We start from the raw sequence: 18480 nt of genomic DNA on the forward strand, positions 1-18480 counted from the left end.
ATCTAAGGAGATTGCAGAAACTACTAGAATTGGGTTAAGAACTGTCCAACGCATCATTAAAAACTGGAAGGATGGTGGGGAACCATCGTCTTCCAGGAAGAAATGTGGCCGGAAAAAAATCCTGAATGATCGTGATCGGTGATTACTTAAACTTAAACTTAATCGAAGAAAAACAACAGCAGAACTCAGGAGTATGTTTAATTGTGAACACAAAAGCATTTCCACGCGCACAATGCGAAGGGAACTCAAGGGATTGGGATTGAACAGCTGTGTAGCCGTAAGAAAACCTCTAATCAGTAAGGCTAACCAGAAAAAAAGGCTTCAGTTTGCTAGGGAGCATAAAGATTGGACTCTGGAGGAATGGAAGAGGGTCATGTGGTCTGATGAGTCCAGATTTACCCTGTTCCAGAGTGATGGGCGCATCAGGGTAAGAAGAGAGGCAGGTGAAGTGATGCACCCATCATGCCTAGTGCCTACTGTACAAGCCTGTGGGGGCAGTGCTATGATCTGGGGTTGCTGCAGTTGGTCAGGTCTAGGTTCAGCAACATTGTGTGCCCAAAGAATGAGGTCAGCTGACTACCTGAATATACTGAATGACCAGGTTATTCCATCAATGGATTTTGTCTTCCCAAATGGAACGGGCATATTCCAAGATGACAATGCCAGGATTCATCGGGCTCACATTGTGAAAGAGTGGTTCAGGGAGCATGAGACATCTTTTTCACACATGGATTGGCCACCACAGAGTCCAGACTTTAACCCCATGGAGAATCTTTGGGATGTGCTGGAGAAGGCTTTGCGCAGTGGTCAGACTCTCCCATCATCAATACAAGATCTTGGTGAAAGATTAATGCAACACTGGATGGAAATAAATCTTGTGACACTGCAGAAGCTTATTGAAACAATGCCACAGCGAATGCGGGCTGTAATCAAAGCTAAAGGCGGTCCAACAAAATATTAGAGAGTGTGACCATTTTTTGGTGGCAACCTTTTTTTGGCCAGGCAGTGTATATATATATATAAATTTATATATGCAGCTCTGGAAAAGCTCTGGAAAAAAAGACGACTGCACTGAACTGCATTGAAAACCTCCTGGTTATTCCACCAAATATTGATTTCTGAACTCTTCCTGAGTTCAAAAATTAGTATTGTTGTTTCTAAATGAATATGAACTTGTTTTCATTGCATTATTTGAGGTCTGAAAACACTGCATCTTTTTGGTTTTTTTGACCATTTCTCATTTTCTGCAAATAAATATAAAATTTTTGTTTGGAATTTCAGAGACATGTCAGTAGTTCATAGAATAAAAGAACAATGTTCATTTTACTCAAACATAGACCTATAAAAAGTAAAATCAGAGAACTGATCATTTTGTAGTGGTCTCTTAATTATTTCCAGAGTTATATATATGTATGTATTTACATGTATATCATTAGAGTTCACCAGAGGTAAAACCGTTTTTTTAGCTTTAGTGAAGGTAAAAAACTGTTTTTCACCTGTAAACAACTGTGTTTATGATAGGTAAATAAAACAGCATAATACAGAGGGATTTGCAGGCCCACAATATAATGTGTATTAATTCAATTTGTTACACTAAGTTAAACACATAGTGCAAAACTTTTCTTACATATTAAAATAACTGTGAAGCTTTTGCTCAGCAACACATAAATCATTTCCAGTCCTCAAACTTCATGACTCCGTCGAAGCCGTGGTAAGTAAAGGTCTCCAGGGTGGGGGTACAAGTCTCGTGTGTCAAGCATGCCATCCTGTTGTTCTCACAGCTGCCTTCAGCACCAGGGCTGAAGTAAACAGAATCTGTAGAGCTGATAGATGGGTCTTCATCAAAGTAGTTATGTGGTCGTAGTATGACTCCACCACCATTACCTACTGTCACAGTGTTAGGTATGTCTTCAGCATGAGGGATATGAAGGAAGCCTGTGGTCACCCAGGCAACAAGGTCCTAAAGACACATAATAAGGCAGGTTATATTTTTCAAATTTGAGGTATTTTGAGTGGTTACATTCTTTTGTCAAATCATGTCACAACATACTTGATTTTCAATGCTTTCGTTGTCTTCAATATACTTGCTGAAGTCAACAGCTGGAGTCCAAACATCATTCTGACTGTAAAGACTACTGCTGGTTTGTTCCGAGTCCTTATGCTTGGTGATGGCAACTTTATACCTGGAAAAGACCAAAAATATACTGTAACAAACAGGTTTGTTATCTCGGAATGTTCAGAGAGCTCAGATTGTGATGTTACAAAGAGATTTCAACTTCTGACATTGTTTAGTGACATTGAGTTTTTGTCCTTGGGAGTTGCGTACCGACATACTTTAAGGCAGAAGAGGAAAATAGCTAAAAATGATTTCCTAAAGATAATGTACCTCACTAATAACATGATTTTTAAAATCAGTTTTATTCAAATGGGAAACACCAGAAACATGTAGAACAGGGGTCTCAAACTCAATTTACCCGGGGGCCGCTGGAGGTAGAGTCTGGGTGAGGCTGGGCCGCATTCACACACACGGTCTCCTCAGCCGAACCTTTCTGATTGCCTATTACCATATTTGGCCGTAGTCAGGTGCTGTAACAGCCGTAATTGTGTAGTGTCTCTTTAAGATACTCTAGTATTGCTAATGATGTCAGAAGTATGCGCCACGGCTTCTCTGTAGAGAGCGTGGGAGAAACGTGCTAGACGGACATGTTAGCTCCCTAACTTTTTAGTAATGTTACGGGTTGTTTGGACGCTGCTCAATTTTCATGTCTGATAATATAGCAGCCGTTCAACCGGGCTTTGTAAGGCTGGTGAAGAGCGTATTTATTAAAGGACAACACTGTGGAATTCCCAGTACCAGTGTGGTTGTGAGTTTTTGACCGTCCTGACGAATCTGCCGCCTCCTCTCCTCCCTTAAACACAACCCAAGCGTTACAGCGCCTAACCTTAATTACGTTACACTGATCAGCAACTTCCGGGTCTAGACTGGATGCTGAAGCACGTGAAGCAGGGGCGGCCGCGGAAATTGCGCATGTACCGCATGCAAATAATGACAAATAGAAAATGCAAATAGGCCCGGCCGATGTCCCGCCCCCGAGAGCAATATACTCCACCGTGATTGGTAAGTTCGTTCAGCTCCGCACACAACACTGAAAAGTGCCAATTATATCAAACTCGCGGGCCGCACTAACATTAAACTTTCATATTAAGGCAGGGGCCACAAACTATCGTCCCGAGGGCCGCAGTTGGCCCACGGGCCGCGAGTTTGAGACCCCTGATGTAGAACAACCTTAAAGACCCTGAATAACAAGAACCTCCATTATGCCTTGTGGAGTGGGATTTTCTTAAATTGGGTTCAACATAAGATCACTTTATCTTGGTATTCAAAACATTAGGAAGACATTATAAACAATTTGGATTGACCCTTGGATAACTCCATCCAGTGCTCGACCAGGGGATTAGGGGATTTCACTGAGAGCCTTGGTTAGGGCTGAACGGGGATTCAGAAAACCCGTGGAGAACATTGTCAGGAAGCAAGATGGATCCTTTGCTGGTGATTGGCCACGAGTCATGGAGGACCCAAAGAGAAATGTTGCACCCTTATTCCCTCTGAGGGACTCTGCTTTGTGTCAGGAGAGCTCATGTACTTGATTTCATAATTTCAGGGCTTTTCCAGACCAACATGCAGAAACAGATGCAGAAACTGAATTTAGGAGTTAAATAGTTCATTTGCAAAGGAACAGAAACATGTGCAAAAAGGAGGGCCTATGGTTCTTCAGTCATTATGAAATGTCTGAAGAAGGAGAGAGAGTAGTGGTTGTCAAATAATGATGATGATGATGAAGAGATGAGTGCAGAATATTGGAGAGTTTGTATCTTCAAGCTTATAATACATTGGAGAGCTTTCAGCGAGGAGGGAGGAGAAAAATCAGTAGCAATAAGTGGAGGTGCTGGTTGTCTTGAGTATCCAAAGGGAAGTAAGAATCATCTGATTCACACCTGGAGTGAGCAGAAAGCAGAGGTTTGTCCTGGGATGGAGGAAATATAAATAAACTGAGTATTTCTGTACATGACACAAGTCTGACTTGTGCTAGAAGTCTGATAAGTGAAAAGAAATGGTGGGAGTACAATCCCTAAGCCACTCCACATTGCCTAAAACATGCAGAATTGCACTATGAGTGGTGCAATTATGGAATTTTAGAAAAAGCTTGAAGGCTGTAAAGCTTTTAAATTTTTTTGTTGAAGGTATTTCTTGCAGTGGTGGGCTGTCAGGACCTGCTGGCCTAAACACTATCAGAATCCCTAACATATATACTTAATATACTGTATATCTTCAACCTAAATTTCTAATCCGCCCTAATTATATTTGAAAAGGAAAAAGGGGTTTTATCTACTAGATTTAAAATAATCTATTACTGCAATGTGATTATCCTAAGACCCATGATTAATAAAAAAGAAACTATGTATTTTACTAAACAAGGAAAAATTAAACAACTTCAAGCTCCATTGCATCTAAAACATTACATAGTTTCATTATATCCCAGAAGACTACTTTGTCTTTGGTTCCCAGAGTTTCTAAAAGTAGCGCCCATGGGATAGTTTGTTTTAACTGCAGTCCTGTGAAATTCTTACTAGTAGGCAGGATGTAGACAGCAGCAGAGTAAGTGAGAGAGAGACGCAGACTCTCCACATGAGGTCAGTCTATGAGAAAATGTATGAAATTTCTAGTGGACCAAGCAATACAACTTTCATTAATTGGATTATTTACTGTAGACAATGTCCAACTGCACTAATCAACTGGGATTTTTTTTAAGTCTAATACCAGTACACTTTAAAAGAGATACATTATACAAAATCCATTTTTAACCCCTAAATAGGAGTGCAAAAACATTCAATTTATTCTCTCCTGGAGTTGCATAGAAATTTTTATAATCTTTTTGGATTATATTTTTCAAACTGTAAATTTTTCTATATTTACTATAATGTTTTGACCTCATTGTATTTGCTGTTGAACTGCTAAACAAGGTCATGACTTTCAGCCAATCAGTTCTATGAATCTGTCATTTTTTTCCTTGCAGCGATTTTATAGTTCAAGGTCAGTTATGCCATTTTGACTTGCAAGGAGACGAGTCAAAATGTTCGTTTCTACCACGTATTAACGTGCAGGATTCTTTACATTGGCCCTCGGCATCAGAACCTTTTCAGAATATTTTTCAAGGGAATGTACCCACATCAGTGGAGAAAATCTGTTTCTGGAGCACTTGTGGATCAACACTTCAGCAACCTGCACCAATTACAAGAGGGACTTTCCAAAAGACTTCATCTGATTGACACGTCAGTTCCTTCCCTCTATTCAAACTAGATATGCAGCAAAGCAGTAAGCTCCAAACAACACTTTGCATGACTGCAAACCTTACTTTAAACATGAATTTTGTTTGCTGAAAATTAACTTGGAAAAACAAATGAATGTTACCCAGCTCAGTTCTGTTATTTTTATGGTTGTTATTTAGAAACAGTGTTGGTTGTAGATCTGACAGCTGGTGGGAGGAAGGGCCTGCAATTATATTGCAGGAAGGTCATGCCTTTCCACTCCAGTCACAGTGTGAAGCCACAATGTTCACGGAAAAAAAACAAAAAGAACTTTTTATGTTTGGGGCACATACCATCAGATAGCAAGCAGGGTTTCGTCTTAATATGATGGTACTCTAGTAGAGAATACCACAACAGATGGCTGGGTCCATAACAAAAATAAAGAGGGTGTTCAGGGATGTTCTGAAAGAGTCTGCTTATATCCTTCAAGAAAAATGCATTAGTTAATTTCAACCCAAGATGCAGCTGAATGATGTTTTAACAACATGTTTTCATGTTAAAGTTTTGTTTGTAGATTCAAATTTGAAATTATTTAAATTCTATCAAACTGTTTCTGACAGCAAGGGTAATAGGCATCTCATAAAAGTACCAAAAACAATCTTATGGTGAATATAAATAGGAAATACACTTTACTCTTCACACAATGCAGAATCGTAATGGCAACTGCAAACCCAAGGTGGTCCTATTCAATTTTCAGGCTGAAAGCCATGATTTATTTCTCCAGTGAACATGTCTAGTTTTCTCTAGAGTCTACAGCTGTGTGAAGCATCCAGCTGCATCCAAAGGCTTCCACTGCAGTTGTTGATGTTAAAGCTTTACAGGCAGCTGCTCAGACACAGAAACATTCCATAAAGCTCTCTCCAAACTATTTTTAAGTTCATTCCTAGGCCACATGAAGTTAGATTGGTAGCTATTGACCTACACTACATAAGTTTGTTTTGCAAAAAAGTATGATTGCAAATATCATACTTAACCAAAGTGAAGTTATTAGAAACACAGAATGGAGGAGGCTGTGTGAATCAAATGGAAACTGGAAAACAGGTGATGACAGGAGCTGAAAACTGCACAGTCAAGTCTAGAACTCAGAAAAAGTCCTTGACTCTAACAATTGGCCAGCTGGGCAAACCTTGATAGTCCTTAAGCTCACTGACTGACAAAAGAGTGACAGGCATCGAAGGACATCAAGACAGAAGAGAGTAAAAGATGCTACATTATTACAGAAAGCGAAATACACAATTATTTAAAAAAAAAAAGATTAAAACGTATCACAAGTGACTAGGTCACTGTGTAGATAACCATACTGTGTTATTTCTCTGAATATGGTTTTAGGCTGTTAAATGGCAGTATGTAAACTGAACTCCACTGTTCCCATGACGCTCCTATTTAATACTAATTTCTCATTGCTTAATTTCCTTGGAGATTTTTTTGTGCTGGATACCCAGCAGGGTATCTGGGAGCAACTTGGAAAGTGAGTTTAAGAGATAACTGTGTGCATATAAAACAAGGCGGTAGGTCTGGGGACCTCCAGCTTAAGAGAAATAAGGAAATGGTCTTTGAAAATAACTAATGACAACAAAAGCTAGCAGAATTGTATGAATCTATTGTGTGAATGAAATAAAGAAAACAAAAATTTTGCAACAACAAAATGATAACTTTATCTTTAATGCATAATCATGAATAACCACAGGAATAAGAATTTAGAGTACCAATCGTGACCTTGGGATCAACAAGATTATGTTTAAGTTTCAGTGTTGTTGTGAATTGACTATACTGTCAATTCACAGTATAGTCAAAAGGCCTGGTTGACTGACTGTAGATTAAATATTTGGAATCATATAATGCCATTGTGCACAGACTAAGGGCACTGCGCCGAGAACATTGATCTGGTTTTTGATGGACTTAAGCTGACTGACAATGACACTGTCCCAGAGACTGGACAGACCCCAACAGACAGCGGCTGCTGAGACAACGGCACTATGGAGGATAGGATTACTGCAGTGATCCTTGGAGTTCTCACTCTGCAAGCTAATACACATTTTCTTGTGAGAAACCCAACAAATGAAGTTAAAACAAACTAAAGTCCATGTCAACAATTCTGTTAAGTACATTAAATAAACAAAAATATATAATGAAATATTAATGAATAAATGGGTAAGAATAAGAAAAGAAAAGGCACTGAAAAAAAGAAGGATTTAGGGCTGGAAACAAAAGGAGACCCTCAGCTTTCCTTCTTTGTCCCAGGAACCTGAGCCGCTCATTGAACGAGAAGAGTCAGCCATCATTATAAATGCAACACTGGAAATAAATAAATCTTGTGAAGTTCAGTATGGTGATCAGAGGAACCAATGATGGATGTTTACTGTGCTGCTAAAAAAGTACATGAGGATTTTTTAGAATGTGAGCTTTAAATAATTACTGCTGGACACAGAACTAAATCCAGTTAGAATAAAGAACAGAAAACAAGAATGCATAAAACTGAACTCAAAGAAATGAACTGAAAAAACCTTTCTAGCAATAACAAACACAGGAATAAAAAATGGCAAGACCTAATTGGACATAAATTAACAACCAGAATGTGGTGAAGACAAAAACAAAAATGGCACACAAAACTCACATGTTATGGTTCATAACATATATGTTATGAACCAAGGATCATACCATATATGTACATTCCTGGTCAAGAGATTGCAAAAATAATTGCAAGTATACTTGCAATTATTATTTTTTTTTATTCAAACTTTGTGCTGCTGTACTGTAATCAGATTATAAATTGTGAAAAAAGGAGTTTGAGAAATCATCAATGGTTGGCTGATGAAGTATTAATTATATTGATCATAATTGATACTTTATTAATAATGAAATCATTAATTTTTAATAATAATAATTCTCAAGCAGTCAATAAGTGAGAAGCAGGTTACACATTGAACAGTAACTGGACCATAGCATGGATTTTCCTTTATTTATTTATGTATTTAATTTGTCCATTCCTACCTGGCCCAGGACATTGATCTCTCTTCAGTCTGGCTCTCTGGTAGGTGGTCTCCTGCAAAGCTAAACACCTGCAGTTTGTAGGAACGCTGATGACCCCAACGATTGGTTTTCCTGCTAGCGATGTGAAGATAGCGAGGTATCTTGGTGTCATAACGCAGGGCGGCCTCCTGTGGAAGAGTTCCAGAAGTCTGACAGTCAAAATCCAAGATGTGACAAATGGCATATGCAGATTTACAAACAAATTGAGATTTACGAGTGAGAAGCAAAGAGATGAGTTTGGCATCTTATGATGATTTAGTTCATCATTCAATTCATTCAGTTTGCATATGTGACAGTCATGAAATACACAGCCTTTTAGAATTGGTCATTCTAAAATTGGTAATTTAGAATTACCAATTAATTCTAAAATTCTCCCACTGTCAGTGTTTTCCACTGAAGCTGCTCTTGTCATGATGTGTGATTTGATTGTGGACCCAAATGCAGAAAGGCAAAAACACTGAGTAAATGAAGAATGTTTAATAAAAACATTATCAACAAACTAACAAAAACTTACAAAAAAGTGCCGCAGGGAGCGAGGGAGAGGACACGAGGGACTATGAAATAAGTCTAAAACTAAAGAATAACTAGACAAAAGAAACAATTGAACTAGAGCAACAATTGAACTAGAGCAACAACAAACTAGAATCATTAGGAAGACCTGAACTAAACAAACAGAAACAAGACTGATCGAGTCAAAGAAAGAGACTAATGAACACAGAATAATAAACAAACCTCGAAACAACCCAGGATATAATATCATCCCCCCTCCAGCCTCTCATATTTAAATATGGCACCATAAATATGTTGTCATATTTATGACAAAAGTCATAAATATTTGTGAAGACTCCGTCATGTTCATATTAGGTGTTATGTCATGTTTGCAGAAACCAGACTGAGGACTAATATGGCCACATCATCTTTAAAGTTACTGTGCTGCTTAGATTGATCAGTGATCAGTTGGGACGTGGAAACAGGATCTCCACATTTACTTTTGCCAAGTGGTTCAATACCTGCAGTCATTCTTGCTACTTTGCTAGCTAGACTATTTGTTCTTCTGGTTGAAATTCTCTCTGGGTGTTTGGTGTTTTTGTCATGGGGTTTTATGTTCCATGCATTTCTGTTTTTCAAATTCTTTGCTTATTTATTTGTGGGTTTGGGTTCATAGGCATACCTGTCAAGTTTTGGACTTGAGAATACAGGAAATATTCTCAAGTCCAATACCTCAGTCCTGTTAGGTTCTATTGTCAGAGCGGGGGGAATAGGGGGGGCGGCGGGAGAGGGAGGCAAAATACAGTAGTTTTCTGGAAAAAAAGGGAGACTTGACAGCTATGTATAGTTGTCCTGGTGTCATGTCTTGTTTCTCTAGGTTATTTCCTGTTTGTGTTTTATTTAAGTTACATTTTTGTTTCAGTTAGTCTCTTATCTTGTTCTCATGCCTGATCTTGTCTATTCATTGTTATTCTAATCTTCCTCATCTGGGTTCTGTTCTAACCATGATTATCATCCCTATACCTCAGTTATGTTCTAGTATCCATGTTTTGGTTTTCTTTAGCTTTCATTTGTGTTCTGATATCCTTTAATTGTCATGTTTTATTTTTTGTTTTCATTTGTTCCTGTATTCTCTGTCTAGTCTGCTTCTCCAGCTAAGTTCCTCAGATCAGCCTTCTCAGTCTTCAACAGTCTCTGTAAACAAAATTGTCTTTGTCCTTTATCATGTGAATAATTGATTTATTGCCTATTGTGACAGGCCTAATTATCATTAAAAAAACAGGATTCACATTTTGTAATCGTCTCCACATGTTATAATAATGTTATTACATAATCTGGGAGAAAGAATTACAAAATCCTGCATTATTGCATAATGCATTATTACAAACATATTACAAACATATAATGGATTGATTATTGTGACACCTTACAAGGTGCCACAGTAATGCTATGCATCATAAAGTAGAAGTTATTTTAAATAAAATAAAGACAGAAGAATAGCAGAGGAAAATTAGAACAGACCTGTTCAGTACGGAGCTGCTTTTCCACCAACCGAGGAACCATTGCATATCGATCAGGCATCCAAGGCAAAGATACATTGGTAAACTCCATGTCTTTGATCTGGAATACATTCTCCACTCCTGAAAAGGAAAAATAGATATTACAACAAAACCCAACAAATGTGCTTCTGCATTTACTATTTTTACTTTTTAGAATTGTTTCATACAGTGGGTCTAATATGTACTGAAGATGTCAGGGTTTTGTTTTAGTAAAGACATTTCTAATATGTCCCAAATAATCCACACACAAAGAAATCAAAGCAAATGAGTCCACAAAGGAAGTTTTAGATAGAATATTGGAAGGATAAAGGAAAATAAGTTATGCCATATCAGAAATATATTAAATATTATGAGGAAAATTACATTACATTTATCCAGGAATTTGTCCTTCAGTTATCTGAAGGCTGGACATACTGTACAGCCCACACCATGATGTTTTCTACTGCAGACTTCTCATGTGTTTCAGTGTTGATGTGCAGAGCAACTCTTCCATTAAGCTTGATGTGAGCAATGGCATCCAATGTATCCAGCTTTGGTTTCATCTGAGTATAAATGAGTTCATCAGATATGTCTATGTCTTCTCTATCTGAAAGATTTCCATTTACTGAGAAAAACAACCACACATTCAATTCCTTTTTTGTCCACTGTATAGACACCCTGCAAAGGTTAGTCCTGTCCACAGCAAATGTAGAAATAATCAAATGGTTATATGGTTACATACATCACTGTTCTACTTCAGAAAGAACAGCAGTGTCGGTATTTCCATTTTAACATGAAAAAACACACAGCTTCTCATTTCTCTTTACAGGTGCCTTGTTGAAAGTATTCTAACCTAAAGCAGAAAATAACGGCACAGAAATCATTGGGATGGATGGGAGAGGTTTTCCTGTTTCTTTCTGGCTTCTTTTCGGACATTGCTGATGAAATGGGGATTGACACATACAATGAAGGAGTGACATGTCTGATGTGATGCAAGGCATCATTTGCTATATATCACATGGCTTTCAGCAAGACAACACAATCATCGAAGCGGGGCTTCATCTGACACGTCTTTTTTATTTTGTACATGCCTGGAAGCCTGTTGTCTTCTGTGCCTCCAGGTCCTACTTAAGTGTCAATCCGTTTGTGGAACGGAAACTCTTCGTGTACACCTGCAACTCTGATGTCTTAATCTACCTGCCTGCTCTTCAGCAACAACCTCTTCACTCTCAAAATCCAGGCCTCCCCAGATTCTCACACAACCCCTGGATGTCCAAACTCACTTCTAGATACCAATCCTTCAAGCCCACTGCACACCGGACCTGATCTGCACCTTTACCTTTTACTTTACCTTACCTAACAGTAAGCTGCCTTCAGAGGAATTTGGCTGGGAGATTATGGATCAGTAATCAGGTTTTGTATTTAATATAAATATATATATAAACATTTATGTAATGCTAAGCCTGGTGGGGGCACAACTTTGTGGCCCGCCAGGCTTATAATACACTGGGGAAAACTCTGATAGTGATAATATGCTGATGTTCTTATTCAAGTTTAAATAGAGGAGTAGGTAGTTCACCCAGGTGAGCAAAGAAAGAAAATAATGTGCAGAAGTTAATCAGACTAGAAGAAGTGCTGCACCTTCAACTCAAATGTTTCCTGCTGAGATATTCCAGCATTGAGGATGTGTATAGTGGATCATCAATTCAGCTTCACAGAACACGCTCTGAGCTGTGTTATCTTCTCTGTTTAGCTTAAAGTGACATTTTTTGACACTTTTTGTCTGTTAAATGTAAAGCTGGGCTACATTATTAAACGAAGCCCAAGATATTTACCGCAGGGCTAGAAGTTCATTGGATATAGATGTTGTGTACAATGATATAGTGATAATGAATTTGTGATATATTGTGCAGTACAGACCAGAAACGTTAAACTTCTCATGAAGAACAGCCTCCACAAATGGAAAGAGTATGACAAAACTGCAAACCTAAAATGACTGGCAATGAAGAGCATGAAAGTGGGGGAAACAGAGGCTGGCAGGGAAGGCTGGGACAGTATTATGTAAAATTCTTTTGAGCTTTATATCATGTCATAATGCCATTCTCTCATCAAAAATATACCCACTGTGTTATGTTGCAGGGTATAATGCTGATCAATTTGACTTTATTAATATTAGGTTTATTTATTTTGACTATCTGCATTTGTATGTTTACTTAATTTGATTTAACTTGTGCAAAAGACAAGTGCGAACTTGTCTTTTGCACAAAAAGTAATTAAATTGTTTGGAAGAGGGGTTAGATATACTGTATGTCAGACAGTTGCATTACCCACAATACAATCAATACAAGTGAGATTTGGTCTTCTAGGATCATTTCTCTTACTATTTCCATTCTTTTAAGGCATAGAAGTTAATTTAATTCTTTTGTGCTTGAAACCCTTGAATCTCCCATGGCAGCCATTTGGGAGTGCATAAGCACTTGCTCATACTATGCACCGTCCATTTACCCAAAGCTCCACTTTGGAGCTGCTTTCCCAAGCCGAGCTGCCACTCCATAGAGCACCCTTCACCACACAGTTACACCCAGTTATTTTACAGAATAGGACTGTACATCTAGGTTTGGAGTTGTGGCATGCTGAAGTCAAAAATGTTTAAGTGGTAAGAATAAATTTGAGATATTCCATTTATAGAGATGGAATCTGACAGATGTAAAGTTAGAGGAAACAGTAAAATGATTTATAGCATAATTTAGTTTATGTCAGTGTTAGGACAGTAATGAGTTTTACCCATTAAACGTGACACATGACAGCTTGGTTGCATAAAAAGTTCAATGATTTGCGTCCAATAATATGAATGAAATAAAAGGAGTATTGTATATAGGGGGAAAATCTATTAAACCTAATCACCCTGTAATTCATTGATCAATGGAATCTAGACAGAATTCTCTTTTTCATTGACAAAACCTTCAGGTCATACATTTTTTTTACAAACAATTACCATGGTAAATGTTTTTTAAAATTAGCGTGGCTTTACTTATTTACCTCTGGGATCAATCAAAGAGTAAATATTTTTTTCAATTGAATTAATTTGAATTTTAACAAAACTGTATGGAGAATTATTTTTTCCTACCTAATAAGAAAAACTGTTTATTCATATTTCCAAATGTTGCACATGTAAAGAGAATAGCTAACAGAGCACTAATTTCCAAAGGTCACTTAGACATTAAATAATATGATGCTTACCTGCCACATCTAGGTCCACCTTGAAGTTGATGAAGTGTGTGTGGATGTTCCCGAGGACTCGTTCTGCCACTTGGTGTCCGTACTCCTGACTACCGTTGACCAGGTAGGAAGAGGAGATGTAGCCAGTCGCGTGCACTTTGGCTTCTACTGATCCACTTTGATAAAAGATGAAATCCCACATGTAGTCATAGTTTCCTATAGCTGTTATTGTTCTGAAGACTAAAGCGCTGTTCACCATCCCACCGTAACTGTTGTGGAAAAAATCAGAGAAGTGTCTTCTTAGGGGCTGACCCATGTTGTGCTCAAAGATGCATATGGAATTCCTGAACCTGACTGGAACCGGGACATCGATGTACCGGTATGTGTCAACATAGTCAGCGTTATAAGGACAATCGACACCACGAACAAGTTCATGTGCGAAGCGCCCGATCCCGATGCTTGAATCCAAAAACTTTGTAATAATCATCCCTGGTGTCACTGAACCATACACCGACATCGCCTCCTGCACGCTTATTTCATAGGCGATTCTTTCACCATCAAACCTCACATCAAACACTCTCATACCTGTGAGAGAACTAAGTCCAAAAGCGAAGCTCCAGTCCAGGTACAAGACGTGGTTGTCCTGAATACTGTAGCGCTTTCCCTCTGCATAAAACTGCTGGGGTGGGATCTGCAGCGGCTTTTTTCTAGGCTTGAGAGAGCCGTAGTCAGGAGATTTCTTGTAGACAATTTTTTTCACATTCCCTTTATCATATTGCGTCTTAAGCTCTTCCACCGTGTCAAAATAATCCTCGTTGTACAGCAGCTTCTCCAATTTCCACTCAGATGCGTTTGTGCTCTCGTGGTTCAGCAGCACCTCGAAACCCACCGGGTGAATGTACATGCCGCTCATGTCTCTGAAGAAGGAAACCCAAGTCTTTCTGTCCCCTGACTGGACCCCACGGGGCATTTGTTCAAATGCATTCAAGCGTTTTTCACCATCCACACCAAAACTCTCTTTCATGAGTTTCTTTAACTTAGAGAAGACCTCTGTGTCAAAAAATTTAAACATTAAAGCGTACTCCCCGACAGTAACCAGACGCTTGGTGATAGGTAATTCCATTTTGTATCTTTCGTTCGTTACATCTCTGTGGTTTGTCGGTTTGGGGAGAGGCCCCACCACATACTCCTTGATGTGGCCCTTCGTGCCATAGAAGACCACCACTGTTGCTTCTCTCACTGGCTTTTTGCCGTTCCCGTCTAAGTACGCCACAGCCTCCGATTTCTTTGGTAGTGAGAGATCAATTAGAAATAAAAAGTTTTCCGAAGGCATGGTGGTCTGTCTGGTGGAGATATTCAGCTCCCTCTGTTTAAGCATGTACTGCTGGACTTGCAAGTACTCCTCCTGAGTGAGATCAGCAAACACCAGGCTGCGGTCATCGTGTCTACCTTTCAGCTGGTGGACATGCTGACCCGAACATTTGGGCTTCCTACCCGAGTGGATGCCTATGAGGACGATGTTGAGAATGACCGACAAAAGTCCAAAAAGTATGAGCGCCCATTTTACAAGGGAGTTCATCCTCCTCTCTACCATTACACACAGTGTGGAGAAAAGACAGGCAAGAATTCTGAAGGGGAGGAGGGCTGTGGTAGTTAAATAGTGTGGGAAAGGGGAGGCGTATCGAAATGTAACCAATCCCTCCCCACATGGACCCTTAACCTCTTGACACTCCTTTTTTTCTTGGAATGCTCTTTCTCTCGCTCTCTCTCTCTAATATATATATATATATATATATATATATATATATATATATATATATATATATATATATATATATATATATATATATATACACATATATATATACATATATATATGTACAGTACAGACCAAAAGTTTGGACACACCTTCTAATTCACTGGGTTTTCTTTATTTTCATGACTATTTATAAGGCAAGAAATCCCACTTATTAACCTTACAGGGCACACCTATGACGTGAAAACCATTTCAGGTGACTACCTCTTGAAGCTCATCAAGAAAATGCAGAGTGTGTGCAAAGCAGTAATCACAGCAAAAGGTTGCTACTTTGAAGAAACTAACACTGGATTGAATAAGGGGTATTTTCAGTTGTTTTACACTTTTTTGTTTAGTGCATATTTCCACATGTGTTATTCATAGTTTTGATGCCTTCAGTGTGAATCTACAATGTCAATAGTCATGAAAATAAAGGAAACTCATTGAATTAGAAGGTGTGTCCAAATGTTTGGTCTGTACTGTGTGTTTATATATATATATATATATATATATATATATATATATATATATATATATATATATATATATATATATAAAATTTGGAATCTTATTGCAAATTTCTCCTTGAAAATAGTCATTTATTTATCACCTCAAACAATGTGTTTATGCTATAAATACTAATTGTGGGAGCTTACTAATAGCTTTCACACACATTTTCAGAAACATTACTTTAAGGATTTTTTAATATAATGAAAGGTTAGCATAACTGTTTTTATATCAGTAAACACTAAACATTTGGATTAAAACCAGTTTTAAACTGGATAAATTATAAACAGCACTTTGCAACCTACATGCCAAAACAATGCAGCAAGTACAGCAACTTGCTTTGGATTGAATATATCAACACCACAGTCACTTAGTCTTCATTAATTCTAATCTTATTTCCATTTTAATATCCATCTGTTATCATTAAATGCTAATTAATTACTAATGAATCAAAATACAGTCACTTGTTTAGAATTTTATTGAGGTCCAAAATTAGTTATATTGAACTGCATGTGCAGTTTATATCTAATTTATAGTTACCACCATCTTTTACACATAGTATATTTTGAGGTCCACTCTCCATCACTGATGCATTAAAAATAGTGTGAGAATCTGTTGGACTTGGATTTGCTTTCATTGCTTGATTCTGGGTTTTTGTTGTTCCTTTGTTTTGTTTGTGTTCTTTCTTGGGATTTATGCTATAGGTAGATTTTGCTTACCCATTGTTTTCCTGTTTTCTTTGTTTTCCTTTGTGTTTATTCAGTCATTCTCAACAATCAGCTTTACTTAGTTACATCTGTGTTCTGCACCTCATGTACTCTGACTCAGAGATCAATCAAACCTATCACTTTTCCTAGAAATCAGCTGTAGGTCAAACATTCCTCTAAGTTCACACATGCAAGATTCCACTCTTCGATCTGTGCTGCTGCTGTTGTTGCGTCACAAAAACAACCACACACAAGTTACCATGGTGACTTATTTTGAGAAGCTTGCCAGGCCATCTGCAGTGAAGTTTAATGGAGTGAAGTTTAGTGAAGTTTAATGGAGGAGGAGAGTGTTTTACATTCTATTTTACATTTTCAGCTTCTAAAAATTAACATGTTTGCTGTATCTGGTTTAAGCAACTGTAAGCGTTCTTGAAGGTTGGACTTGGGCATCCCTGCCTTAGATATTTTAAACTAATCTGAAGAGAGTGAACTGAACCTAATGCACTGTTTGATAAATAGGATCATTCTTTCTGAATGGAGTTGGTATTTGCTCACTGTTCTCATGTGTTCTCATGTTGTCCTGTGATGAATTAGCAGGTTATACCCTGCCTCCCACCTGACTATTGGGGATACCAAACCCTGAGCAATAGTGGATGGATGGATAAGGAGTGGAGCAATCTACCTCTCACCTCTTTCCTGCAGGGGGAATAAATAGCAGCAAACAAACTCACTCAGTTGTCTTAAAAATCACTCACGCATGTGTGATGTTCACAAAGAAATCACTGGAAATATAGTTCTGTTCATTAGACTAACAGCCATAGATTCAATTCTCTGCATTTTTCAAGTATCATCTGAAAAGTTTTGCAGGTAAAACTTTCTGTTTGGAAAGTGTTTGCTTGATTGTTCATTGTTATTCCATGTTCATGTACCCAAAGTCATTGGTACATGACTCTAGGTAGAAGATAGTTTGATTGTAGCTATAAGTGCTTTCTGTGGAAATACTTAGTTAGGTCAGATCACCTGTAAAATACAACTAATATCTTTAAATTTGTCTTTATTTATTGCTCCCGTATGTCAAAATGTAAATGCACGACACAAGAAGCAAAAGAAAGCAACATTTTTGTGCTTGCTTGGTAACTTTCGCAATTTGTTGTGACCAGCAACTGAACTCTGAAAAGATGAATGTCTTGGGAGCAATTCTGCTTATACAATTCATTCTTTGGATTCCTGTGACTCCTGGTCTGAGTCAACTCCAAACTTCCCCTGTTTCTACGGAGTTTTTGCTTGGTTTTAGCTCTTGGAGAAGCTGAGTTTATGGTATTAATAAAGGGTCATAATGTTCCACTGTTTCGGTGATTCTATCATCAGTATACTATTGAACCCAAGTGGATCATAACTATTTCCATCAAGTTCTTGTCTGTCTAACTTGCATCACATATACATGATGTAACAAAAAATAAATCAGTAAATAAATAAACTGTATATACATGAGCATCTATGCATTATGTATTATGTATACATACATGTCTATTAATGTATGCAGTCATATATATATGCAGTTTATGGGGTAGGAGTTCATTGTTCTTTTCGAGCATGTTAAGATTATTGTGGTACAAAAACTATGTGTCTTTTGCATTTCTTGTTCATGTGTGTGATTTTGTTCTACTATCATGTTTGAAATAAATAAATAAATAAATAAATAAATAAATAAAATGATTATGCTCTAATTTTGTTTCTATGGCTATTGTAACTGTATTTTTATTTTTACCTGCTGTGGATTTTCGAAACTTGCATGCTGTCTTTCCAGGAATAGTCACAGATCAGAATT

At 37.8% G+C, this 18480-nt stretch overlaps 1 protein-coding gene across 1 annotated transcript; it reads right to left on the bottom strand.

Moving 5' to 3' along the window:
* Positions 1-1366: 1366 nt before the first annotated feature.
* On the bottom strand, positions 1367-15283 carry aoc2 (amine oxidase copper containing 2). Its single transcript, XM_032588010.1, has 5 exons — positions 13665-15283; positions 10408-10526; positions 8359-8525; positions 2051-2183; positions 1367-1960 (listed from the first exon to the last, which is right to left on the bottom strand). The coding sequence occupies exons 1-5, from the start codon at positions 15235-15237 to the stop codon at positions 1670-1672; spliced, it is 2283 nt and encodes a 760-aa protein (XP_032443901.1). The 5' UTR covers positions 15238-15283; the 3' UTR covers positions 1367-1669.
* Between the last annotated feature and the right edge of the window lie 3197 nt (positions 15284-18480).

This window comes from Xiphophorus hellerii, chromosome 16 (assembly GCF_003331165.1).
Source record: "Xiphophorus hellerii strain 12219 chromosome 16, Xiphophorus_hellerii-4.1, whole genome shotgun sequence".
NCBI classification, from domain to species: Eukaryota; Metazoa; Chordata; class Actinopteri; order Cyprinodontiformes; family Poeciliidae; genus Xiphophorus; species Xiphophorus hellerii.

Excerpts from the sequence above, each read along its gene's own strand:
- aoc2 (XM_032588010.1), bottom strand. The coding sequence starts at position 15,237 with ATGGTAGAGAGGAGGATGAACTCCCTTGTAAAATGGGCGCTCATACTT. Across the intron at positions 8,526-10,407 it reads AGCAGCTCCGTACTGAACAG|GAGGCCGCCCTGCGTTATGA; the intron begins GTCTGTTCTAAT and ends ACTCTTCCACAG. Across the intron at positions 1,961-2,050 it reads ACGAAAGCATTGAAAATCAA|GACCTTGTTGCCTGGGTGAC; the intron begins GTATGTTGTGAC and ends ATGTGTCTTTAG.